At 49.3% G+C, this 26,121-nt stretch overlaps 1 protein-coding gene across 4 annotated transcripts in view; it reads right to left on the bottom strand.

Moving 5' to 3' along the window:
- The window catches only part of FLT1 (fms related receptor tyrosine kinase 1), a 174,224-nt gene that overhangs the window by 16,012 nt on the left and 132,091 nt on the right, over positions 1-26,121 (bottom strand). For 3 of the 4 annotated variants that reach the window (XM_049701112.1, XM_004281761.4, XM_033409458.2), the window contains 9 exons: positions 24,083-24,189; positions 18,299-18,431; positions 13,401-13,505; positions 9,936-10,049; positions 8,417-8,505; positions 4,396-4,552; positions 3,866-3,963; positions 3,013-3,135; positions 936-1,047 (listed from right to left, as the gene is read on the bottom strand). In XM_049701112.1, the coding sequence (XP_049557069.1) occupies positions 936-1,047; positions 3,013-3,135; positions 3,866-3,963; positions 4,396-4,552; positions 8,417-8,505; positions 9,936-10,049; positions 13,401-13,505; positions 18,299-18,431; positions 24,083-24,189 (1,038 nt within the window). The remainder of the gene's footprint in view (positions 1-935; positions 1,048-3,012; positions 3,136-3,865; positions 3,964-4,395; positions 4,553-8,416; positions 8,506-9,935; positions 10,050-13,400; positions 13,506-18,298; positions 18,432-24,082; positions 24,190-26,121) is intronic. The other variant, XM_049701111.1, reaches the window with a different exon arrangement.

The raw sequence follows: 26,121 nt of genomic DNA, 5'->3' as shown, positions 1-26,121 counted from the left end.
GTCCCCGAGGAGCCGGGACTTTGCCTTTTGCCAGTTTTTCTGGGCAGGATCGCAGGTAACCGTCCCTCTTAGAGGGACTGGTGGCTGAGGGAGGGCTCGGGGGTAGCAGGCCCTCCCGATCTGCCCTGTTCCAGACCTCGAACCGAGTCTGTCTCAGCATTTGTTTGTCTGCACTTTCGAGTGATTGCTGTCAGGAGGAAGCAGCTGGGCGGCGTGCAGCACTGGCCCTGTGTCACCGCGGGGCCACTGTGGCCGCCAAGCTGCTTTCAAAGACTGGAAGCAACAGGTGCCTGTCATCGAAAGCAGAGGAATGTTTTTCACACATTACAGGAAACCAGGGATGTTACTGGGTGACTTTTTATTTGCTCTGCAAGGCAAGTTTCTGGCAAAGTCCGAAAGCCTCTTGGCTAGACCCGGCGTTCGGGAGGCCTCGGTGCGTGTCTGCGAGCAGATGGGGGCTCCGGGCGCACCTGTGCTTGAGCGCCTTGGACGCGGCTTCCAGCCACCGCAGTGGGTGCTGGTGGAAGCAGGGTAAATACAACCAGCGTAAACCAGTGTCGGGGGCTGGCTGTGCTGACATCAGAGGCACGGGTTGAGCTGTGTTTGTTGGGTCTTTCCTGGGAAATTCTGCGGGGAGGGGGGTACGCAGGGAGGGAAGAGGAATGGGTGTTTGAGGAATTAGAAGAAGGGGGCCGAGGACAGGGAAGGAGCAGCCAGACTGGCTGAAGACAAGCCTGACTGCGGCTCTTACTCCGATCAGACCTCGTTCACGGCCCTACGAACATCTTTGCGGTGCAGGCGCACGTGCACACGCCACCCTACATGGGTGTCAGAGCCTACATGGGTGTCAGATGCTGATCTGCCCGCGGAGGCTCGGCAGAGGGGGCGGGCGCTCGGTTCTGGCCCGTCTGCTCGCGTCCTGCCCCCAGGTTTACCTAAGGAGAAGATCTCCCACAGCAGTACTCCGTAAGACCACACGTCGCTCTTAGTGCTGTAGCTTTTGTCAAAGATGGATTCGGGAGCCATCCACTTCAGAGGAAGTCGAGTCTAGAAAAGGGCAAGGGGGCCTTGAGCAGGAGAACGTGACAACAGAGCACATTCAACCCATGTGCCCACGGGGTCACCTCCCAGATAACATTTGGCCTATAAGTCATTTCCTAGAGCAGCGATGGTTTCCCAGCATGGAGGAAACTCATAACATGCAGTGTTACGCTGAAAGGGGGAGAGCGGTGTGCTACACCAATTCCTGTGATGGCAACAGTTGTTCAGTGAGCCCTTCCTACGAGCACAGCATGTCCTGACTCTGACTCTGTAAGAAATCCTTCTCCCCACAAGAGCTCACACTCTACAGAGACCTGGGAAAGAGTGATCTGAAGTAGAAGGCATCCTGAAACTCGATAATTTCCTGGAATTTTTCTTAAGGATTTTGAAAGGCATTCCTATTAAAAAAAAAAAAAAGGATTTAAAAAGTCATTGAATGGGGGGAGTTGGCAAAGGCACCAGAAAGAAGGAAGTTGATAGTTGATGGACAGTATTCAGGATGCCATGTGGCTGGCTTTCAAGCAGGAACTCCAGTGAGTTAGGCCCGGCCACTTCAGAGGGATGGGGATTGACAGGGAGCCTGGGATAGTGGAGAGACAAAGAGAAGAAGAGGGGGGAGGGCCAGGGAGAGGCTGAAAGAGACACGGATGGACACAAAAGAAGCACAGACTGACACGTGGGTAGATGCCATCTTTGCAAATCGGGGCTCTCAAGGAAAGCTTGTTGTTTTCCTTTTATAAAAAGAAACAGTGGGGCTGGGCTTCCCTGGTGGCACAGTGGTTAAGAATCCGCCTGCCAATGCAGGGGACATGGGTTTGAGCCCTGGTCCAGGAAGATCCCACATGCCACGGAACAGCTAAGCCCGTGCGCCACAACTACTGAGCCTGCGCTCTAGAGCCCGCGAGCCACAACTACTGACCCCGCGTGCGTGCCTAGAGCCCGTTCCCTGCAACAAGAGAAGCCACCGCAATGAGAAGCCCATGAACTGCAACGAAGAGCAGCCCCTGCTCGTCGCAGCTAGAGAAAGCCCGCACGCAGCAATAAAGACCCAAGGCAGCCAAAAAATTAATAAATAAAAGAAAGAAAGAGTGGGGGACTTCCATGGTGGTCCAGCAGTTAAGACACTGTGCTTCCAGTGCAGGGGGTGAAGGTTCGATCCCTGGCCAGGGAACTAAGATCCCACATGCCTCACAGTGCGGCCAGAAAAAAAAAAGAAAACAGGAAAAAAAACTGTGGAGGAGAAGTGGTTCTCAAAGTATAGTCCTGGGACCAGCTGAGGCACATTCTCAGGCTCCACCCAAGACTTTCAGCTGAACAGGCTCTCCAGGTGATGTGTGTGCTCGCTCAGGTTTGAGAACCGCGACTGTGGAGTAGTCATCAGAGCCCAGACACAGACTTAATTAAGGCTTCAGGGTAAAGGCCAGAGAAGAGGGGGCACAGGAGGTCACCCGCAAAAGCAAAAATAACACTATGTTCAGAAACAGGCGGGGAGGAGAGGCCCGTGTGAGCTGGCAGCGATGCTGGGTCTGAAGGCAAACCCGGGAGGGACGCGATTTCCTCCCCGGCAAGGTCATCCTGACGCCTGCCCCCGCCCTTCCTGAGATGTGTACACCTGCTGAATCCATCACCCGGGTTTATCTGAGGGGAAGAGTCCAGGCTGTTCTTTCTAGCGGCCCAGGGAACTCCCCCAGGGGGCAAAGGGGAGGGGACGCTGTGGTCCCCGCAGGGCCCACTGAACAGCGCTCCGGAGCCCAAAGGACAGGAGCCGAGCAGGGACAGGGGAAGGACAGGAGGAGGGGACCGTGGCCTCCCGGAGCCCCGTGCGAGGGCTCTCGGGTCCACGGTGCACGCGGACCATTCGCCTCCACAGGAAGCGCGTGCTGGTTTTCAGCGACCCCTGCCGAGGGCTTTGGTCTGTGGTTTGGAAATGATAGGGCCTAAATGAGCCCAAGAAACGTCCAACTGACTTACATCTCCTTTTCTCACGTAATCGGGGTTCTTATAAATATCCCGGGCAAGGCCAAAATCGCAAATCTTCACCACGTTGTTCTCAGACAGCAGTATATTTCGTGCTGCCAGGTCCCGATGAATGCACTAGAATAAAACAGTGGCATGATCAGTGCATGTCCTCGATCTCATCGGCTGATTGCCTGCGCCTTCTCAGTGTTCTCCTTCTGAACTCGGGGATCCTTTTCGCACGCTTCCTTTACATGAAGGGAGCGGCTCCCGACGCATGTGGCGTCGCCCCAAACGTGAAGCACTTCTCTAACAGTACAGACCCCCGGAGGCCCCCAAGTCAAGAAGGGCCCCGAATCCCCTTTGCTACTGTGTTGCAGGACAGCATCGGGGAAACAGAGCTGGCCATCGGGTTCTCCCAGGGAGCACAACTTCCCCAAAACCTCTTATCCTGAGCTGCTGAGATCAGATCACGATCTAGCTGGAGTTTCCTGGGAGGACCCCACTGGGATGTATTAATAGAGGCCCTCCCATGCAGTCGTGTAGTCTGAGAGTCTGGCCAGCTCTGAAAACACGCCAGAGGACGTTGTGGAGCACAGGTGCCAGGTTCATCTAGTCTGAAACCCAGCGAGCTTTTCCCCTGGAATTGAGTTCTACCTGCTGGTACCCAAGAGTCACTGTACTCAGACTTCCTCATATCAGGATAAATGAGGTCGTGTGTTGTGAAGTTCCCTCTACATTTAAGGACACGCATACAAGCAAATACGAGGAAAAGTGGATTTATAGCACAGGTGTGTGTTTGCCCATGTGAACAGCCACACGACCGGGCCTGGGGAAGAAGCAAAACAGTAAAGATCGTGAGGCTGACCTTTCTGGAAGACAAAAACTCCATGCCTCTGGCCACTTGAAAACTGTAAGAGATCAGATCTTCCATAGTGATGGGCTGCTTGTAGAAATCGTCAGAATCTGGAAAGCATTAAAACCGTAACTGTTTGTAATGGCTCTTGTTATGCCACCAAATCCCAGTTTATTGGAACAATGTTAGCAAAACACGAAACAAACCAACAAGTAGATCAGAGTTCATTTTCGAGAGCATTTTTGAGTTTCGACATGAATATCCGAGATTTTTCCAGGCCTCTAGCCCATTTTGCCCAAGCACGGGGGGCAGGGGATGATCCATGAAGACAGAAAGGCCGGAGGGGAGACAATTGTACAGTTCCCTGTCAAAATTAGTAACTCTGTAAATAATCTAAATTCAAATCTTATCTCCCCAGGACATTACGCTTCGAGTCTCCCACGGGTGTTTACTAGGGTGATAAATAAGAAAACTATTTCAGAGATGCACAGTATGCTGTAAAAATATCCCAGACTGTAGGACAGGAAGGAATTAATACCTACCCTCCTCTTCCTCGGCATCACTCAGACTTTTATCCTCCTGAAACCCGGAGCTTGCGAAGCTCTCGCTGCTGGTAACACTATCTAGTCTTTGTTTCTCGCCCTGCTCCAGGTCTGGCTCCATTTTCTCTTTCTTAGGCTCCATGTGTAAGGCTGCATCCTTTAACAGACCGAGAAAGACACAGATGAAAGGGACAGAACAGTAACGGGGAGACCAGTCCCTCAAGCTGGCACTCGCCTGCCCTAGGAGAATGTCGTCCGACAAAATGGATAGTAAATTAGTAGCCTGGCTTCGCCTGGGGTTGTGGAGTCTCTTCTGCTCTTGGGCTCCCTGACAGCATCTCGGGGAGGATAAAGGAATATCCACAGCAGCTGCTATTAACTGAGAGCTCACTCGGTGTGAGCCAGTACACTAAGAATCTTCAGGACGTTTTCTCTTTTAATCTTTCCAACAATTTTATGAAGTAGTTCTTGCTTGTAATACATGAGGGAATTATGTTCAGAGAAGTCAGGTAATCGAAGTCACATGCAGCTAGTAAATGGCAAAGCTTGAACCCAGGTTCGGCCAACTCCAATCTGTGCCCTTGAGCGCTTTTCCATGCCGTGCGCCATCTTGTGAAAGAGGATACGGGATGACAGAAAAGGATCCCCGGTCAACTCGGGGCCTTTGTAATCCCTGGGAGGAGTAATAAGAGAAGGCCGCAGTTACCAATTTCTCTGGTTTCCTTGGAGAAGGAGGGAGCATGAACGTTTCCTTGTCTCCCCTGCATTCAGAACAAAGATAGGGTTTGATGCTAACGAAGGTAGGAAAGGCCTTTCACCCTGGCCTGGGCCTCTAAGCCCTGGTGTGTATCTGGTTCTTTCATTGACCATGTGATCTTGAACGAACCACCTTGCTTTTCTGGGTTTCCTTTCTCTCATCGGAAGAGCTCGATCATCTTATTACGTTTTGACTCATGGGAAAGGAGTTGTTGATTCAGGGTGGAACCAGAAAAGATTTTTATCACCTTTTCGTAATTCACCTCATCACTGTGACACTAGAAACAGGACTCCCAGTGGCTTCAGGACTCGACCGAGTACCTAGCTCAGTCCTGCTAGATGGCAGTGCCAGACAGGGTCGGAGAGGGACTGGGGTTCGGTGGTGTCCCCCCATCCGCCCGCCCTTTGGGGCAGGGCTGAGATTCCCCAGGCTCCCCATCCTTCTGTGGCTTTTCCTGGAAGTGTCACAAAGTGGGAACGGTCCCTCCACTAGAGGGCGCCGTGGGAGCAAGCAGAGGACAGAGGAGGCTGCTTCAGCCTGACAAACCCTGGAAGCGTGGAGGGTCCCCGGCTCCTGCCCCCCCGACAAGAGACCCTCCTGTGCCGCAGAAGGGGAGTCAGGCCTCAGAGGGAACCCCGACTGCCGTCCAGGTGACCTACCTGAGTGGAGGTGGAGATCGTAACTCTTGGTTATTACGTGTCCCCGAGGCAGTTAGACTCGATTCTGCTCACTGGGGGACAGAAATTGTATTTTCCACAAGACCCTTCCCAGGACAGAAGGCAGCAGCGGAAGGGGGTTGGCAAAGATGCTGGGGTGAAAAGGGCTCGAGTCTTTGGCGTGACTCCAAGGACCGTAACTCAAGACTCCTTCACCCCTCCCTGACTCCCAATCAACGGTATATTTAGTTTTGCTTATTGGTAACCATTTCTGGTAAACGTTGATTCATTGAACTTTTGGGGCTCTGACAGAATACAGGGAATTTATTACATATGATATGTAAAGACCTAGTGAACTTACTTGGAAAATGAAATATCCCATTTCTGTTTGGCCATTTGGTTTTTCCTTTAGGTTCCAAATATGAAACACAGCCGTGTGTTTTCCACGAAAACACTAAGCTCCACCAAGAGGGAGGTGAATCATTAAATATAGCCAGAGAAGGAAGCAATCTCTTCAAACAAAGGACGCACGAACCCAAACGTTCCATCCTGCCCGGGTCCCTGGGGTATTCTTGCTGGATTCGTTCTTCCTGAAGCCAGCCCAGGATTTCAGGACTGAGGAGAATTTGTACTGCTCTCAGCCCAGGGCACCAGTCTCCCCTTTTTCTTATGTTTTTTCCCCTCTTTACCCAGTGCAGTGCATGGAAAAAGCTTTGGGGGGGGGGGAGTCAGGAGAGCTGGGTTTTCTCCTCGACGTCACCTCTTGCCTTGTGTGTCCTGAAGGCCAGTCACTTGACTTTTCTGGGCACATCGGTAATGTGAGCGTGTAGGCTAGCTGGTCACAAAGTTCCCTTTCAGCTTCAAGAGGCTCATTATTAGAGGGCATGGTTTAAAATGGGGAAAGTACGTTCTTGCGTATATGTTGCCAGTCTGGTAGAAAACCTGTGTCTCTGGTTGGATCAGAGGCTGAGAGAATGGGCCAGCTGTCCAGTGGGTCTTCTTCGTGTGCCCCATGAGAATCTCACTCGCGTGACAGAGACGGGCATCGTTCTTGGGTGTCGTATACCTTATCCGTCATCCAGATCATATAGATCAGTGGCATTAAGTTAGACTCAACCAGTCTTTCTATCTCGGTGGATCGATGATGATGATGATGGTAATTAACATTTATGGAGAGATGAACGGAATTTGATTCAACAATTCCGTCAGCTGGGTTCTATTATTATCTCCATTTAATAAATGAGGAAACTGAAACTTAGAGAGACTGAGTAACGTGCCCAAGGTCCCAGATTTCTTGAGTGGCAGAGATAGGATTTAAATCCAGGAAGTCTGAGCCTGGACTCTGAGCGCTTAAACCACCATGCTACGTGGATTCATCAGCAACACTGCTGATTACAGGTTAATAATGTCAAATCATCGTCTCGTGGGCTTCTCTAGTCCAGAGAAGGACACACCATTGGTGAAATAGGTCACATTGGCAAAGGTTTATTAAACTCTCCTTCACTCAGTAATCCCTTTTAAACTCTGTTTGCATTCAGGACTTGGACCCTTGTGTTCCTTTCATTACATAGCTTTGTTTTGGTGGGTAAGGCCGGTTCAGTATGTGTATAGGGGTGACATCGGTGGTGAAGGTGTGGGGAAGTGGGAGAAAAGGCAGTAGGGAGGGAAGAAAAAGATTTCTCTGGCCCCATCACTGTTCTGTTGTTGACTATAAAGTCAGTTGACTGAGTCCTTAATTTCTCTAATCTAATCAATGGAAACAATTATGCTTGCCGTCATCTTTTAAGAAATGAGTGACTAAGTGATTTGTGCGTGTCTGAGTATCTATGGAGAGAGAAAGAGACAGAAATTTATCAAGCTGATTTGATATTTAGGTAGATGGCTAGTAAATTTTAATCTCTAATTATCACTGCATACAGTGGGCTTGAATATTCTCTGTGCTCACCCGAAAAAGAGTGTGCTATATTAGCGTGGAAAGAAAAAAATTCTTTTAAACGAAAAAAGCAGAGATTGTGTTTTAATAAGCTCAGTCATTCATGGTGTCGACTGAAAAAAATGCACAACGTAAAAGCTGTGAGTTGGGTTTATTCAGTGTCTTTCTGAGGACTGTAGCCCGGGAGCAGCCTCTCAGAGAGCTCTGGGAAACTGCTCTGAAGAGGTAGGGGGCGAGGTCAGCATATACGTGATGTTGGTGAAAAGGGGACGTGCAATTAAGCACACATCTTGGCAGAAGGCTGCCACTAGTTATGCAGAACAGACATCTTAGTTAATGGTTTCGGGGCTTTTCTAAGTATGAGAAGATGCAAGAATCCAGGTTCCACAAAAAAAAAAAAAATTTTCTCCTGAAAATATGTAACGATCTGAAGGCCTGTTCTGCTAGTTTTCCCAGAGCGCCTCATTCCTGATCTCCGCCCCTGAACTCCTTTCAGGGTGTGTTAAAGGTCAGCGACTGCAGTGGCTCATGACTCAGTCCTTGCAGAGCTGGATGGATGGCTAGTGACATTCTTTAGTTGGCAATGGAAAAATAGTTTCTCTTGCTTTATGCTGCTACAGCCTAAACGGAAACTCACTGCTGTCTTGAAAAACCTCCAACCCCTAAGGTCCTTACCTTGTTGAGAAGGAATAAGGCCCGTTTGCTCTTGAGATAGTTGGAGAGATTTCCGTGTTTGCAGTATTCCACAATCACCATCAGAGGCCCTGCAGGCAAAACGACACATGCTCAGCCACACCAAGCCAGCCAGCCAGCCATCTGCCAGCCATCAGAGGGCCTGAGAAACCTCAAACCAACTTGTCTTTATATTAGCGGGGTCTGGGGGATGCAACTTGGGGGTGGGAGAGTTTTTTTGTTTTTGTTTTTCCAACTGGACCTGAGAAGGGGTTTAAAAAAATATACAAAAGGAAAAGGAGACAATGGGTGGGGGGTCGGACTGCGGAAGAAGCAGAAAAAAAAAAGAGTAGGAGAGAAAGAACTGTGGGGAGGGGAGGGGAAGGGCCAAGGTCAGGGCTCTACCTGTAACTGCCAGCCACCCACTTGGCCCCTTGGCCTCAGGACACTGTCACACCAGCCCCTCCCTCCCAGGTCCTGTCTGGCCTGACCACGCCCCCGCAGCTGCATGGCCACCTGGGGGTGTCTGCACGGAGGTTGCCCCAGGGCTTGTAAGGTCTAAAGCAGGGATCGGCAAACTCATAAAGCAAGAGACAGAGACGGTAACTGTTTTAGGCTTGTAGGCCATACAACTACTCAGCTCTCTGCCTTTGTAACCGGAAAGCACCTGTAGACAGTGCAACCAAATGAGTGACCGCGCTCCAATCCAGCTTTAGGAACGCACAAATTTGAGTTGCATAGCGTTTTCCCATGTCACAAACTATTCCCCCCCACCCCCAACTACTAAAAACGGTCCAAGTAAGCTCCCAGGCTGACCGGCCATCGTTTGGCGACCCCTAGTCAAAAGAGGCCAGAGGGTTGGAAAGGAAAGCCCCGAGCTGCACTGCGGGTCCCCTGGGCTCCCCGAAGGCGCCACCCCACCGCTCACCCGCTGGGCTCTAGGCCCACAGGGCAAGAACAACTTCCGGTTCTGGGTCAAAGCGGAAGTGGCCCCAGAGAGGCTTCTGCACGTGGGCCCTGTCCTGGGGCATGCTGGGAGTACTAAAGGCGCCCTAGGGGAGGATGGAAAGGTGTGCGAGTCCTCAGTCACAATGCACCCTGTACCTGCACTTGGCCCTGTGGGTACGGCCTGTCCGAAGGCCGTGTCCGCACCCCACCTCCTCCTGGGAGCCTGCCAGGAGTGATTCCTTCCTCTGGATGAAGCGTCAAGGGATGCTAACCTTCTGTGCATTTACCTTGGCTCCGGTCATACTCCTCCCAAGTCATCCTGGGAAAAACGCCCTGCACTTGACCTCGAGCCTGCGGAAGGAGGTCTCAAAGGGAGTCCTTCTGTTCAGAACCTTTAAGCTAAGTATCCAGGGAAGGCAATTCCAGGATGGGAGCACCTTCATCAACGGACAGGCTGCTTCCTCTGGACTATTACCAGGCCATGTGCCAGGAGGTGGGGGAGAAGGGCTGCGGGACAGGGAGCTCGCCCGGGCCGCGTGAACCGGGACGGGGCAGGCCCTCCCTTCCCCTTTACCTCCTTGCTTGGTGCAGGCTCCCAGCAGGTTGACGACGTTCAGGTGGTGGCCGATGTGGGTCAAGATCTTGAGCTCGGTCATCAGAGCCTTGTACTCACTGGCCGTGGCCCCCTCTGTGTGAGGATCAAGGGGAGAATCAAGGCAACGGGACACTGGGGCTCTTTCCTCTGGGCCGGCCCTCCTGCCCTCTGTGTTTGGCAGTGCTCAGCCCTCACTGCACTGGCTTCCCCACAGTCTGCAGAAGGGCCAGCCTCCAGCCTGTATTCCTTCCTCCCACCCTCTTGAGCCAGAAGGGTCTTGGTTACAGTGAGGCGCAGGGTGGTGGTGGGGTTAGTCACTGGACGTTTCCCCTTGGTGGACCTCGTCCTGTTCAGTAACGTGCTGACTCGGAGCTGGGCACCTGGGGAGAGCGCCTTCCAAAGGCTTCCTTGCGTCAGAACCAGGCCCAGCGAGAACTTTCCAGGCGGGGGATGATCCCACACCTCACCTCTTTTTCTCACTTCCCCTGCTTTGAGAAGTTACAAAGGGGCCTGCAAGGGCAGAATGGCCACTTCTGTAAACATCTCTGCCATGTGTTATTTTCTCTCTATAACCTTTTCCTCTCCGGAGTCTGCAGGGTTATCTCAAGTCATGAGGCTCCATGAGCATCTGAATTCAGCTTCATTCTCAGAGATAAACAGTGTCAATCTAAGAATTAGCAGAGTCTAAGGCCTAAATTAAGTTTGTCTTGTCTGTTTGTTCTTATTGGTTAACTTCTAAGGCATTTAAAAATTTTTAATTATGTTTACAAGTAAAATAAAAAAGTCATATAAGCTTGCTGTAAACATATTTCAACAATATGATGTTTATAGAGTGAAAAGTGAAAGCCACCCCAACTCACCTTTTTGGCAGTAACCACTGTTCATCATTTGGACTTTCAGAGCTTTTTCTATGCATTTATAACTATATGTACCCAATCAAAGGTCTTTTCCGTTTACATAAATGGGATCATATATAAAAATATAAAAGCAAATTTGATATATATAATTTGCTTTCCCCCCTTTTAAATGTCATAGACTTTCCCCATTCTTTTAAATTGATTGATGGCATTCCTGACATTTAGACTGTCTACAGTTTTGTTTTGGTTTTGTTTTTGCCATTACAAATATGCTGGAATAAACAGCCTGTGATCTTTGTACCCGTGTGCAAGTATTTCTGCAGGACAGTCCTGGAAACGGGTCGTGCATTTCACATCGCATCTGTGCATGTGAAGGATGTGCATTTCACATTGCGGTAGATACCAACGTGGTATTTCATAAGCACAAATCATTTTTTAATAATAACCAGATAAACTCTAGAAGTCTCCCAGTGGGATTGGGATTGGCTCACAGTAGATGCTCAACAAATATTTGTTAGACAAATAAACAGACTGATTACTCTTCTCATTTCAGACATGGGCTTAAGGCCCAAAAAGGTTAAAGGTTTTGCTCAAGGGCACTTTGAAAGAGCTTCTGACTCATGGCCTTTGTTTGACATTCTGCCTTTCCAGTTTCTCCTAGAAACAGATGGCCAACCAGTTTAAACAAGAAAGCTTGAATGAAAATAGTTTTTTAGGAATGTTACATAGTGGGTGACTTGGCAGTCTTTTTCAATCAAGGCTGATGGCTTTAAAAAAAAAAAAGATAAGCATTTATACAGATACTACACACCCTATTTCTGTATTGCATAGAACACATTCTCTGGCCCGTTAAAAAAATAAAATTGCCAGTCAGAATGTCCCCCTCAAATTCATCCCTCCACGCGTTGATGCCCCTTTAGCCACAGTAGACAAGCATGGGCAGCCGACGTGCCTCTCCTAGAGATGGCGTGTGGTAGTAAGCAGGGAGACAAAACTAGCTGAGGAAACAGATGCTTCCAGATTTAGTTTCAACTTATCTCAAGGCTGGATATACTAGCTTGCCTCCAGAACCCAAGCCAGGAGCATTTTCAGGATTTTGGAGCAATGGATCATTTCTAGGAGGCTGTGCCTCTGCAGCCCTTCTGTAGCACTGAGGTGTGTGTGTGGCTGGGGGGAGAGCCTGGCACCCAAACCCTTAGTTTTGCACTGCTGAGCTGTGTGGCCTTGCAGAGGCTGTTTAACCTTTCTGGGCCATGTTTCTTCATCTACAAGTTGAGATAATAATATCTACCTCACAAAGGCTGTAGAGAGAAAAATAAGAAAAGTGGCAACTTCATGCAGTTCAAGCTACTAAAGTAAAGTACCTAGTCTGGTGCTTTCTCACCTGGAAGACACGTTGATGCCTCTTCTCTTTAGAATCTGGGTGGGAGGGGGGTATGGGGGGTGCTGGACTACAGGTTTTCTCACAGAGATGCCCACTGTCATCTGGGTAGTTCACCTTGAACAAGGCCTGCTTTGTGGATGCAAAGCTCTTTCCCTGGCTACTTTCAGAGTAGAACTGTCAGGTTCGTTGCAGAGTTTTATCAGAGCCTTCACTCAACAGCCTTTTGAAGTGGAAAAATATTATTACTTGGGACTTTTTACAATGACGGTGTCACTGCTGGATGAAAACGAAGGCTTTGAAGTCTCCCTCAGCCCATGGGCCTTTCTGCTGGAACCTCTGCCAGCTACCTGCTTAGCTGGGCGCATAGCCTTCTACACCTCAAAATCCCCTGGCAATATCTTAGAGACTTTGGAAAGCTGAAAATTGCCCTTTGGGTTTTCAGTCCTGTTTCTTTTTGGTTTGGGAAGCTTAAAACGCATTGAAGTAACATGACAATTTCATCACAGTGAAGTATTTTCTATGCTTTAAAGGACCTATGAGTCTTGGAGATGTTTGGCTGACGTGACTTTCAGTGACTTTTCATTTTCACTCTGTCTCAGGGGCGGGTCACCGTGTGCTTCGTCTCTACCTCCCAGTGCCTCACAGGGTGATAGTATCTTCCACATAGGAAGATAGTTTGTTGTTTTCGGTTTTCTTTTGTTTTTATTTCTAAAGAGGAAATGTTTAATGGGTGGGACCTGACGCTATAAAATAGCTTGAAGTTCTGATCAACTCAACTGTTCTAGCTTCATATTCTTACTTTATAGTGAGGTTCAGCCCCAGCTAAGCCTTTGAGATTTATGACGTACAGCTAAGTTGCCATCATAACGCCATAATGGATCATGCCCAAACTTTGTACCTGTGGTTCCTGTGGGCTTGAGTCCCTGGTACTCTAGAAAAATCTGAGATGTGGTAGGAGAAAGATCTCTGAGGAGACGGAAATCATTTTCCCGTGGATAACGCTGAACTGTTTCCTTTCCAAGGTTTATTCTGAGCTCCTGCTGGTCTCATCTAAAGCTCCGGAGGTCAAGGGGCTTCCAGCAGAAGCAAGTTTTGTGGCCAGAGCAGAAATGGCTTCTGTCTGTTCCTAGGCCACACCCAACTTGGGCCAGCATTTAGGGAACGTAATGGGTGAGCTGAAAGCCAAACTTACACCATCCATACCTTTCAGCATCTTTACAGCCACCGTCCGGCACGTAGGTGATTTCTTAATGCCAAATGCAGATGCTTGGACCACTTTTCCAAAAGCCCCTCTTCCAAGTGATTTGCCTACAATGAAAAGACGTTGGTTTGTTTGCCAAGCCAGCAGGGTGAGTTTAAGTCTTTTTTCAGGAAGAAAGGGCCTTTTCCCTGTGTGTGTATGTGTGGCATGTAGTTCTGAATGGAATCTCCAATGAACTGACCCCAAAAGGGTCAGGACACATTTCTGGGGTATCTTCCTTTCAACTCTTTATCGTGCTACTGTGTTGCCCTCATCCTTCGCAGCTAGGCTAGGCCCCTAGAAGGCATCTGGTGCAGGTGGATGGCCAGTTTCCTCTTTTACAAAGTCCTTCTTGTGGGGAGAGGCTACCACATCCTGAGTGGTCTTTTCCATTGTTTACTAACGTTACTACCACAAAAATCTCCCTATGTTGAACCTAAGCCCCTCTTCTTGCCACTTAAGCTTACTTCTTCTGATCTGTTTTCAGCAAAGGGAGGAAATGGAGAAGGGGGGTTACAGCTGTTGGTTATAATGATGCTTCAGAGCTACCAAAAAATAATTAAGTTGTTTCTCAGACCTCCTCGCCAGGCAAGCTATTCCCAGTATTTCCAACGTGTCTTTACATGATGATTATAAATCTTCATGGTTCCAAACATGGGCCTAGTAATTTGTTTCAGCCACAGAGAGCTGGTTGCCAGATGCAGTGACAAAGTGAGGTCTCATTCACGGTACCCGGTACGTTATGTCGTAATGACTGTTAAACACTTTTTTTTTTTTTTTCCTCACCCTTGAATGAGACAACCTTCACTCAAAGGGGCAGTGACCATGTCTGAATCTTCCCAGAACTTGGCCTGGTGCCTGATGCACTTGGGTCCCCTGTGTATTAGTGCAGAATGAAGAGTCGCATCTGGGAATTTGTGAGATGCTGACAGCAAGTCTCATGCAGTCCTGGGTAGCCAGAGGGGCCCCCGTGAGTTGCACACCTGAACGGTGCACAGAGATGAGGAGGGACCACCCCTGCCCCTGGAACACCTCCGCCACCTTTTCTATCAGGGCTTCCTTCTGCTCCCCCAGGAAACAGGTTGCCGAGTACAACCTAGAGAAGCTGTGCACTCAAGCATGATACGGCAGAAGAAAGAGTGAGCCTGAGAAGTTGCCTTTTTTTTGGTTCTTCTGGCGGCGGGGGTGGGGGGGGTGGGGGGGGTGTTGGAAAGCCAACAGAATGCCTCTGGTCAAAAGTAGGTCCTGGTAGGGGGGGAGTGTTACTTCCACACACAGCCTCCAGTTCCAACCAAGTCCTCGCGCTGAGACTGTTCTGATAATGCGCCTTCGGTGAGCTAACTTTCCCTCCTTCTTTCTTTCCTATCTTCTTCATACGCCAGTCCCTTCCCCCAAAGGACACAGTTTGTTTGTGTTTTAAGATTCCTAGAAAATTGGTAATGAAGCTTTCCTGCTTCCTTATCCTATTAGAAGCTTTGTACTTTTATGTGCAACTCCCGCCCACCACCCACCCGAGGTCACGTCCAGTGAGGAGGTGGAAAGAGCTCCGTCCCCAGTGACATCAGCGGCGTCTTCCCGCCTGGGTCTCACGGGGACACGCTCTGCGTTAGGAGGAGACACTGGTGAAACGACACGCTTCCCCTGGTCAAATGTGCACCTGTCGTGGCTGATCAGGTCATCCTCCCAAGCATGCTCCACAGACAGGGATAGAGTCTCTGCTCCCTTCTTCAGATAAAAGCGTCCAAGAAATAGCAAAGTCAGGAGTTCTCGTTTCAATAAAAGAGCCTCCGGTGAACCCCGAAATCACGTCTGGAAAGAACACTGGCAGGTACCTTCTCCAGATTGTAAGCATAGGTGCACTTTGGTTAGAGGCTTATCCCTTGCTTTTGTAGGGTGAAAGAACACCTTTTCTTCTGCACTGCCTTCTACCATCTAATATGAAGTGTCCTGAGTCTGAGACAGATGAAGAGCAGCTCTGTGTTGGGACAGCTCTCCACAGGGTTCACAGACCCCTGCTCACTTGGGGCAGGCGACATCCTTTTCCTCTCCCCAGCTTCAGCCCCCACGCATTCCCTTCTTAGCCATCACACAAAACACTTTATTTTGACAAGTGTTTGGGGAGTTTGCTTTGACCAGTGAGAAGGCGCTCGTACTCCCTAGACTTCCCTGTCTTTTCATTTATTCCTTGGAAGCTGACTGCCGCCTCGAGCACGGCCCGAAGCTATCACGGGCTCTTCAATCATCTGGCGCAGTTGCCATCCTTTGGCGGATCTGCAGTTCCAGGGTCAGGGGAGCCCCGTCACACCGGACTCGATCTCGCCTGATCCTTCTTTTCCCTTAAAATCCTCCTTGGTGTCACCTAAATGCCACTAACTTGGAAAAGTGCTAGGTCATTGTCATACCATGAGAGGATATTGGAATCTCCTCCGAGAGTGACTGGCCAGGGTGCCTGGGACATTGTGGGGCGAGTGCAGGGCAGCCCGGGGCTGAGACCCTCTTGGGCATCCGGGGCTCATCTTACACTAGGCAGCACCGTCCACTTGCCACATTCCACACTCCATGTGTGCTCTCCCATGTTAGGTAATCCTGACTTTACTTTCCAATGGGAAGATGCGCTGTCAGGCATTATCCCAGCTTCTGTGATAAACGCATAGAAGTGGAATTCTCGCCCAGGTTGAGTGAGGCATCTCTAACAAAACAGGGTTTTTTTTCATTCTGGGTTCCAGGAATTTCAAGGGTAGCAACAACTTTGACCCGAACTCTCACTCTGTCTATCAGGTGCTGTCAGTTCTGACTTCTGTCACCAGGGCTGCGAGTCGTAACCCAGCGTACACTCAGCTGAAATCAGAAGCCGTTTGGTCTGTGTATTTCTAACCCCCTGTAACTGCCCATCCAGCCAGCTTTTCCTCTTCATCCATCCAGACATAATTTTGGTTACTTTCAGTTGCCAGACGTTACTTCAGATTACTTTCTGTCATGTGTTTGTTTTTTTTTTTTTTTGCGGTACGCGGGCCTCTCACTGCTGTGGCCTCTCCCGTTGCGGAGCACAGGCTCCGGACGCGCAGGCTCAGCGGCCATGGCTCACGGGCCCAGCCGCTCCGCGGCACGTGGGATCTTCCCGGACCGGGGCACGAACCCGCGTCCCCTGCATCGGCAGGCGGACTCTCAACCACTGCGCCACCAGGGAAGCCCATGTATTTGTCTTTTAAGCCAAATAAATCTCCTCTGGCCCTTGCAGCCACACTCTGCATTGAAAGGCAGAGTTCGCTGATTTGACCCACTTACCCTCATCCGTCAAAGACACTCACACGTACATTAGCCGAATCATAGCATCTGGCAGCTCCGGGAAGGAAAAGAACCAAAAGATCTTCAAGGAGACTCTTCTGAAATGGGATTCTCTAAACTCACAGAGCCCCAGGGGAATTCTGGTAGAAGGGTTAGCATTCTCCCTTGATGTGTCGTCAAGGATCACAATGGTACTAGGCCAAGGAATGAAGAAATGGGACAGAAAGCTCGTGTTTCCTATACAGAAAGACGCATGTCTGCTTGTGACTAATAACTCTGGAAAGCAGTGTGGCCTGAGAATGGCTTACAGTTGTGGGAAAACGATCCCATGTTCCCTGCCAAGGTCACTGGCGGGGTGGGCTGGGCCAGCTGCCATATAATTTAGACTTGCAGAAGGAACTCATCTAGTGTGCCACCTGCCCTGAACTACTCTAAATATAGTTGATTTTTTTTCCCGCCCCGTCAGCAGCCATTGCTGGCTTTCGCCCGTCTCTCTGGCCTTTTACTGATTCCTAATTTTCTTCCCCAAGCCAAACAGCAGGCACTCTTGAGGCCAAGTCTTCTTTCTCATGGAGGGAGAACTGTAAGTGGAATCATTTCAAGGCCCAAGAGAACAATAAGAAAAGCCATTTCTCCCTCTCTGTCCCCTCACACCCCTACCCCAATATAGTCTGCATGTGGAGGAGGGGGGGCCGTGCGAGTGAACTGGAGCAACCGGCTCCGCTGGCTCCATGATCTCTTTTCTTAGTTCTGAATATTAATGATTCTGGCACACACAGGAGAGAGTGGAAAACTTTCAGAAGCCACTATCCAGATATCTGGGCAAGAGTATCTGAGGCTCCTGTCGTTTTGTAGCACCGTGGGCTGGAGGTTAGGTTGCACTGTGCTGTCTGAGCTGGAGGAGGTTGGGGGTAAGCTGGAGAGAAAGCACGTTGGCCCGGTGTTTAGAGCGTCCCTGTTACCTAGGAAGCAGCAATCCTCCCTCTTCATAAATGACACGTAAGTGACCCCCAAGGGCTTTTTTTCTCTGTGTGGACATTTCAAACACCCGGGGAAATTCAAAGCATGTAATTTATAGGTTCGTGCAGAGGGGGTTTTGATCCTCAGCCTTGCAGAGCACCAACCCTTTCACCATATATTTGCTTTTACTGCATCTCCTCATCCTGAATTGTGTTCTACGTCACCAATTTCTCATCCGCAAATATGTCATTAGTTAAGAGTGTCTGTACTTGTAAGACTCTGCTGGAACTAAGCTCTCTCCTTCTCCTCCACTTACCGGCTCTTACAGCTGTGTCCTTGTCCCTTCGAGGGGACAGACTCGAACACCTTTGCATCCCCAGCGCCTAGACGAGCATCTGCTGCTCGGTGCTTAATAATTGTTGAGAGAATTAACAGGTGCTGCCTTGTCCCCTTGACCTTCTGTCTTAGGATTCTAGAGACTTCTTTATCTCTAAAGAAGTAGAGGGTAGGGTAGAATCCCGAGTCTAGTCGACTTCTGCGTCCCTCAAAGCGCAGTGCTTTGCAAGTAGTAGGTGCTCGGTTATGGGTTTAGGAATCTGTGGAACAAATACTTTACCCAGTTTAAGTCTCTCCCGGGCAAACTCCCACTTGCTGGCATCGTAAGGGAGCCGTTCGCACTGCTCATCCAGGGGAACTTCATCTGGGTCCACGATAATCGATAGGTAGTCAGTTTTCATCTCGGAAGAAGACTGAGAAATAGATCTCAACGTCACCAAGAAGGAAACAACTTTAAAAACCTGGATATTCAAGAGACCACACTTGGCAACATCGTGTGCTATTTTGGTTCGTAGGGTTGAAACCACGTGGTGGGGAACAGGAAGGACCCTCTGCATACACACAGACACATCCCACGTGAGCGTGCAATTTTCATCCAGCAACCCCTTACTATTCCCACAATGCATTTCTGCGGCACCCGCTCCACCGTCCTGTCTCAGACCAGATGCGCTCAGATCCTGCTGTGATCCCATTGCTTGTTCTTAAACAAGCAATAGTCCTCTGAAAAAAATGCAAGGCATTTTAATAAAATCATTCCAAACTGTGACTAAAAATTACTTTCCATGACCATTCTCCACATGCAGGAGTACACACGACAGATGAGTCAACAGCGGGCTCCACGACTGTGGCTTTCCTACATTTGCAAGAAAGGCCAGAGGTGGCAAAGTAAACCCAGGATCCCTGGGATGGTTGAGAGGCACATTGCACGTGAAGTGTTTAAATATACTCAGAAGGCCTGGCCCCTTAGCTGCTGCAGCAACCCGAGAAGACTATAGTGAGATTAGTACAAGATTTTCCTGGAGGAGTTTAAGAAAAAGGGTTCTGAGCTCAGCACTTCACGAACACTGAAAAGTCAGCACTTCTGAAATAAAGGAATCCACCAACAAGTAGGCTACACAAGTTTCCTGGTGACCAAAATTTTGTGAGTCCCTGTTCAGATGTATTGGATTCATCCAAACTGTTCCGTTTGAATTAGAGTTATTTATATTAAAATTCATGTAAAATGCAAACTTGTTCAATATATTGCAAGTTCACATTTACCATACATTACTGTGACTCAGATGCAGGAAAAAGATAAAAAGAAAAAGAAAAATGTACAAAAAGGAAAAAAAGATTTATCCTCAATAAGAAATAGAAGTTGATTATTTCAAAGGCCAAGGGGTGAGACTTACACACAGTCACATTCCAAGTTCTTTTGGCCACTGGTCAAATAAATAAGGTGGCCTCTACCTTCTAGTGCTTGTTTTATCTTGGTAATGCAAATTAAGCCCAGAAAACACCCTTTATTTCAGATCATATGTAACTGGTTTTACATTTAGTGTCTTAGGTTCACATTAATGGGTGATGCCCCGTTAATATTAATTCATTGTAGAATTGACGGCATTTCTGTGGGCAGGACAGACGAGAAGTATGTTTGCCTATATATGCTAGGTTTTGATAACTCTTGCCTAGAAGTTATGTACACTTCATTTAAATGAGTTTCAGGCCCTTCCTTTCAGTGCACTTCCCTAAACAGGATCAGAGTTCAGTAGAGAAGATGAACCTCTCCATCCACCCGATTTCACACCAGCCCACATTCTTCGGCCCTGACTCACCCCGTTCTGGGCTGTCACAGCTCACCTCATCCATCACTTGCAATCTGTCTCTTTCTCACAAAAATTATCACTAAAATGTGTGACAGATAGCTCAAGGCAGGAAGATTTGCCTGCCACGAAGAGTGGAAAATGGAGAAAGATAGGGGGCACGTTCGTCACGAACTGCGATTGCCAGCGGTGTTAGACGGGAGGGCCCCAGCCTGTCAGACGCTCATGCGAGGCTGTGCGGCTGGAGAGGAATGTAAGTTCCTACGCCAGGGTGCTGGGTGTTCATTAGTGCTCACTGCTGGAAGAGGTTTCATGACTCAAGCTTTCAGTGTCTGCTGTAGCCACGGCCATGAGAAACGGTCTCCAGTCTTCCAAGAGCACAGGAAGAGCTAGAGCCCAGCCAGGGACAGCCTGGGTCCTGCAGGAGGTGAGGGAAGGTGCGCAGGGGTGATGGAGGCAAGGCAGCAGGCCGTGAAGGCGGTCTTCCCACACGGCACCTGTGGAATCTGCGCTTCATCTCAATAAGGCGGATGAGAGGAAACGCCCAACAAGCCTTCAGGAAGGGCTTTGAGACGAGTATGAAGTAGAATCTTGGTTGACAAATATTTATTCCTTCAATTGACATGAACACCGAGCAGCCACTAGGTGCTTGGCGTGGAAATCGCACCGCCAGGCGCTTCAGAGTCCAGGCTCTGAATGTGACGGCCTGGATTGGAATCGGACCAGCATATAACCTTGGGGAAGGTGCTTAACCTTTTTAAGGCTAGTTTTCTTGTCTGTAAAAGAGTGATGGTAATGGTACTTATCTCATAGGGTTGCTGTGAATATCAAATGAAATAGTCCACCTAAAGCAAGTACGGCCTGGAGTATAGGAGGTATGGATAAACGTTAGCTTTAGTTGTAACACTGGCCTATGCAGGGTGAGGATAAAAAGAGAAAATACAGGGCTTCCCTGGTGGTGCAGTGGTTAAGAATCTGCCTGCCAAGGCAGGGGACACGGGTTCGAGCCCTGGTCCGGGAGGATCCCACGTGCCGCGGAGCAACTAAGCCCACACGCCACAACTACTGAAGCCCGTGCACCTGGAGCCTGTGCTCCGCAACAAGAGAAGCCACCGCAATGAGAAGCACGCACATCGCAACGAAGACCCAACGCAGCCAAAAATAAATTTATAAAAAAAAACGAGAGAAAATCCAGCCCTTATCAGCGAGGATTTACTCTGAGGTTGGAGGAATTGTCTAGAAATAATTCCTGACACCTTGCTCCCCCTCACCTCCTACAACCAATTACTTCTCGAATTCTATAGGCATCCGGTTACTGGCATCCGGTTACGATACTTTCTTGCTCTCATCCTTTTTTTTTTTTTTTTTTTTTTTTTTTTTTGCGCGGTACGTGGGTCTCTCACTGTTGTGGCCTCTCCCGTTGCGGAGCACAGGCTCTGGACACGTAGGCTCAGCGGCCATGGCTCACGGTCCCAGCTGCTCTGTGGCATGTGGAATCTTCCCGGACCCAGGCACGAACCCGTGTCCCCTGCATTGGCAGGCAGACTCTCAACCACTGAGCCACCAGGGAAGCCCTCTCATCCTTTGATTGACATTAAAATTTCCTAAATTTTTAGAAATACAAAGGACCTCTTCAATTTAGTCCCAGTTTGCCTTTCCAGTTTTATTTCCACTAGGTTCACTCTATGCAAGGTAACCAGACTCCTTCCCTAACCTGGGGAGTGGGCAGGAGTTCAGGTGGGATGTGTCTTTCTGCTGCTTTTCTTCCAGCCACAGCCTTCAAAGTCTGTCTCTAAGCTGGGCTTTCTCTGAAGTTTTTCTCCCCCTCTTGTCCTTTGAACTCTGTAGTCTTTGTACCTCCCTTACAGATTTGGCAAGTTTTGCTTTTGTTAGCTCTGTTTCCCTATATGATGTACCTCCCCTTTCAAAACCCCATTGTTTAACTTTCCTTTCCTTCGAAAGCAGTGGCCTTCATTGTCACGTCTCAAAGCCAAGCACTCAATACAACAAAAGCCTGATGTTACTTACTCACCGTGGAGGAGGGCTGCCATCCCACATACCGACACTGTAAAGTACACCTTCCTGGTTCTGAATAGCAAGTCTAAGGTCAAACAACCTGGGTCAAAACTCAGCTCTGATTCTAACTCGCTTAGTGACTTTGGGCAAGTTACTTTACCTTTCCAAGCCTCAGTTTCCCTCTCTATTAAATGGGAATAATAATATATTTACATCTTTGTGTTTTTTAAAGGATTAACTGAGATACAACATAACGAACGTCCCACAAGGGGCCACAGAGACCTGGCACATTAATAAGGGCTAATAGGGACTTCCCTGGTGGTCCAGTGGTTGTGACTCCACACTTCCACTGAGGGGGGCACGGGTTCAATCCCTGGTCAGGGAACTAGGACCCCACATGCCCTGTGGTACAGCCAAAAAAAAAAAAAGCTTTCTAATAAGGGCTAAGACATCTCTAGAAATTGAGGAAGCCTCCTTGTTACCTTCCAAGTCCTGTTGATTTTATCTCCCAAATATCTCTTGACTCTAATCATTTAGACTAAGCGACCATCATTTCTTTTTTTTTTTTTAGTTAAATTATTTATTTATTTTTGGCTGCGTTGGGTCTTTGTTCCTGCGGGCGGGCTTTCTCTAGTTGTGGCGAGCTGCGGCTACTCTTTGTTGAGGTGTGCGTGCTTCTCATCGTGGTGGCTTCTCTTGTTGCGGAGCACGGGCTCTAGGCACGTGGGCTCAGCAGTTGTGGCATGTGGGCTTCAGTAGTTGTGGCTCACGGGCTTAGTTACTCCGTGGCACGTGGGATCTTCCCGGACCAGGGCTAGAACCCATGTCCCCTGCCTTGGCAGGTGGATTCTTAACCACTGCGCCACCAGGGAAGTCCCTCTTTCTCTCTCTTTTTTTTTTTAATATTTATTTATTTGGTTGCACTGGGTCCTTAGTTGCAGCTCGCGGGCTCCTTAGTTGCAGCATGAGGGATCTAATTCCCTGACCAGGTTTCGAACCTGGACCCCCTGCATCGGGAGTGTGGAAGTCTTAACCACTGTGCCACCAGGGAAGTCCCATGACCATCATTTCTGACTTGGACTACCAAGGTCTTCTGCTAGGTTCTTCTCTATTCACTCTTGCCCACTCTGGTCCTTTCTCCTCATACAGCTGAAATCATCTTTCCAACACAGATCTCTCACCCTTACAATCACCCACCTTTGCTTAACCTCACCCCTTCAAGGCTTCCTCTCACTTCTAAAACACAGAGGGAGTTTCTTCCTGCAGCTTACAGGGCCCTGCCTGGGCAGCCACCGCAGCCTCTCCTCTCCTTTCCTGCGCCCCCTTGTCTCTCATCCCCACCTCTCCCCCGGGTCAGTCTCTCCTCTTCACTGGGTCCCCTCTGCTTGCTCCAGCCCCAGATGTGCGCTGTCTCTCTGACTGCAGACTTCCCCTCCCTTATGCGTTGTTTAGTCGGCTTGGTAGCATTTGCTCTGCACTGTTGTCAGAGGTCCCTACACAGGGTCTGGCACTCTGCCCCGAGCAGGCACATGGGAGATATTTGGGCCATGAATGAATGAGTAAGGGTTGGCTCTTTCCCCCACTAAACTTCAGAGAAGCAAACTGTGCTACAGGCCTAATGATAGGAATCTGATGTCCTGAATTCCACCCTGAGCCTCACACTCTAAAGCAGTCAATTTTATCATGGGGCTCAGAGAGTATGGGACGGCAGAGCTGAGACAGAGCTGCGCCTTTATTTTGCTTTTTCTCTTTTGGTTCTTGGCAGAGAGAGAGGTTAAGAACATGAACGCTTCCCAGGTCTCATGTTGAATTTAATTGAAAGACTTTATATCAAAAATGTCCCTTCTGTGTCTGGGAAATAGTCATCTGTTCATTGCTCTAGCTTTTGTTCTGAACACCCCACGTTAGGGTTGAGATACTTTTTTTTTTTTGGCCGTGCGGCACGCAGGATCTTAGTTCCCCGACCAGGGATCGAACCCGCGCCCCCTACAGTGAAAGTGCGGAGTCTTAACCGCTGGACCACAGGGAAATCCCAAGAGACGTTTTAATGATGCATTTGCCGTGTTCACCAGGTCAGAGGGAGGAAGAGGGTCTGCCATCTGTTCGGGGCCTGCTCTGGACATCAGGCAGGCATTCTGGGGGTGGGGTGGGGAACCGTGCATGATGTCACTACACCAACGGCGCTGCTAGGCATTTGGGCAGATGATGCAAAAAGAAGCATAGCATTTCATCTGAAATGGTCTTACCCTTTTCAGTTTTCGGATAAAGAGAGTTAACAGGAGCCAGAAGAGGGTGGCAGCCACACAGGTACATGTCAGAGTGATCAGCTCCAGATTAGACTTGTCTGAGGTTCCTGGAGAGATAAAAACACCAAGAGGGCGTTAAACAGCAACTCGCAAACTCCGGGTCTGTGATTTGACAGAAGAAGGTCGGTGACCTGGAATGCTTCATCACAGAGTGCAATCGGCTGACTGGAGCAGGAATCCGCTTCCAGGACAGAGCCTCTTACCTTCTCGGTCCGGCAGGGTCCGTGCTATTATCATCATAAACTTAGGTGGAAACGAAAAGACTTTCCAGAAATTTTGCTGTCGAGTTTGCAAACAGTCCCAGAAATAGAGGAGAAATTAACAATGGGAAAAAACATTAAGGCAGGAACAAAACCTCATTACAGCGCTAAATCTGGACTATATGAGATCTCCCTAATGGGTTTTAGAGGAAATTCTAAAGAAAAAGAAAAAGAAAAAGACATAAGAAGTCTCCCTGGGGACTCACAAAATTCTTCAAAGTGGGTTTTAAAAATAAAAATACAACCCCAGGACTGTCACAATTGCCTGCTCACTCCTTTTGGAGCGGCCAGGCCAGCGCTCCGCAGTCCCGCTGTTCACGTCTGGGGCTTCTCAACAGGCGGCCTGCAGGGCCGAGCTCAGCAGAGGTACCAGCTAGAGCCAGTTCTTCCCAATCACCTTATTTCCCAGAACCACACAGACCCAAAGCCGAGCACTGTTTCTCCATGACCAAAAAGAAAAGACCCCACGTATCCGAGAGAAGCTTCCAGAGAGGACGATCTCTGGGATTTGTAAAGGAAGGCTCCAGTGGGCCAGAACTGTGGTTCCCTGCTTCTTGATTCCAGTGGACACTTTCCCAGGAACTCTAAAGTGATGTTCCTTTCTTTGAACTTCATTAAAAGGAGACAGAGTCTTAGTATTAAGTTAGGCCAAGATCAAGTGAAACGTATTCCTTTTAGAAATGGTGAGGGATTTCCCTGGCAGTCCAGTGGTTAGGACTCCACGCTTCCACTGCACGGGGCGGGGATTCGATCCCTGGTCGGGGAGCTAAGATCCTGCGTGCCGCGCCGCCCGGCCAAAAGAAGAGAAAGAACTGGTGATGTGGTTGATAATACTTTGTACAGAGTCCTCATACATGCCCGATGAATAGGGGCAAGGATATCCCCATTTCATGCATGACAGTTGTATCTGGTGGGCTCTTTAACTCAACGAAGACGTGTTGAGTCCTGCCCCAGGCAAGGAGATGGGAAGGTGAATAAGGGAAAGCTACTGTCACTCCCCAGCTCACTCACAGCCTAACCAGGAGGCTTAAGGCAAATACAGAGAAACTAGGTACAGAGAGTTTGGAGATGAGGGACTCTAACGCCTTTTGGGAGAGGTGACGTGTGAAATGGATTTTGACCTACAGGGATGAAGGCAGGGGAGGGCATTATAGGCAGAGGGAAGGGTATGTGTGAAGGCCCAGAATTGGGAAACAATATGGCACTGACGGAGTATAATGCAGGATGCGGGACGGGACCAGACCACAGAGAACCGAGCATCCCTGTGGTTTCAACTCAGGGCTGTGGGCAGCTGCTGCCAGTGAAGGTTCTCTGCCCTCAACAGTAGCAAATACACAAGCTAAAACCGAGGCCGCTTCCCTCTTCTCTCTTCTCCGTTCAGCCACCACATACCTGCACTTCCTGTGGCCATGATCCTCACCACGGCTAGAGGGGAATCTGGCCTTTTCTCTCTTTTCAGCCCATCCCCAAGTCCTGCTTATTCTGCTTCCATGGCTCACGAAATTGTCACGCCCTGTCCTACCGCGTGATCACCACCTAAGTCCCCCTGAATGACCGCATCAGCTTCCTAACCAGCCTTGAGTCCCCAGTCTCTCCTCCGCTCCAGCCCGTGTCATCTTGCCAAATCATGGATTCCATCCTGGGGCTCCTTAAATTCCACCGTTGCTGCCCACCCTCAGCCCCGTCGGGATAGAAAGCCCAAGCCCTTAGGTCCTTTCT

This window comes from Orcinus orca, chromosome 18, assembly GCF_937001465.1.
Source record: "Orcinus orca chromosome 18, mOrcOrc1.1, whole genome shotgun sequence".
Classification (NCBI taxonomy): Eukaryota; Metazoa; Chordata; class Mammalia; order Artiodactyla; family Delphinidae; genus Orcinus; species Orcinus orca.
The sequence above is the reverse complement of the archived record's forward strand: the minus strand, read 5'-3'. Positions and strand labels throughout refer to the sequence as shown.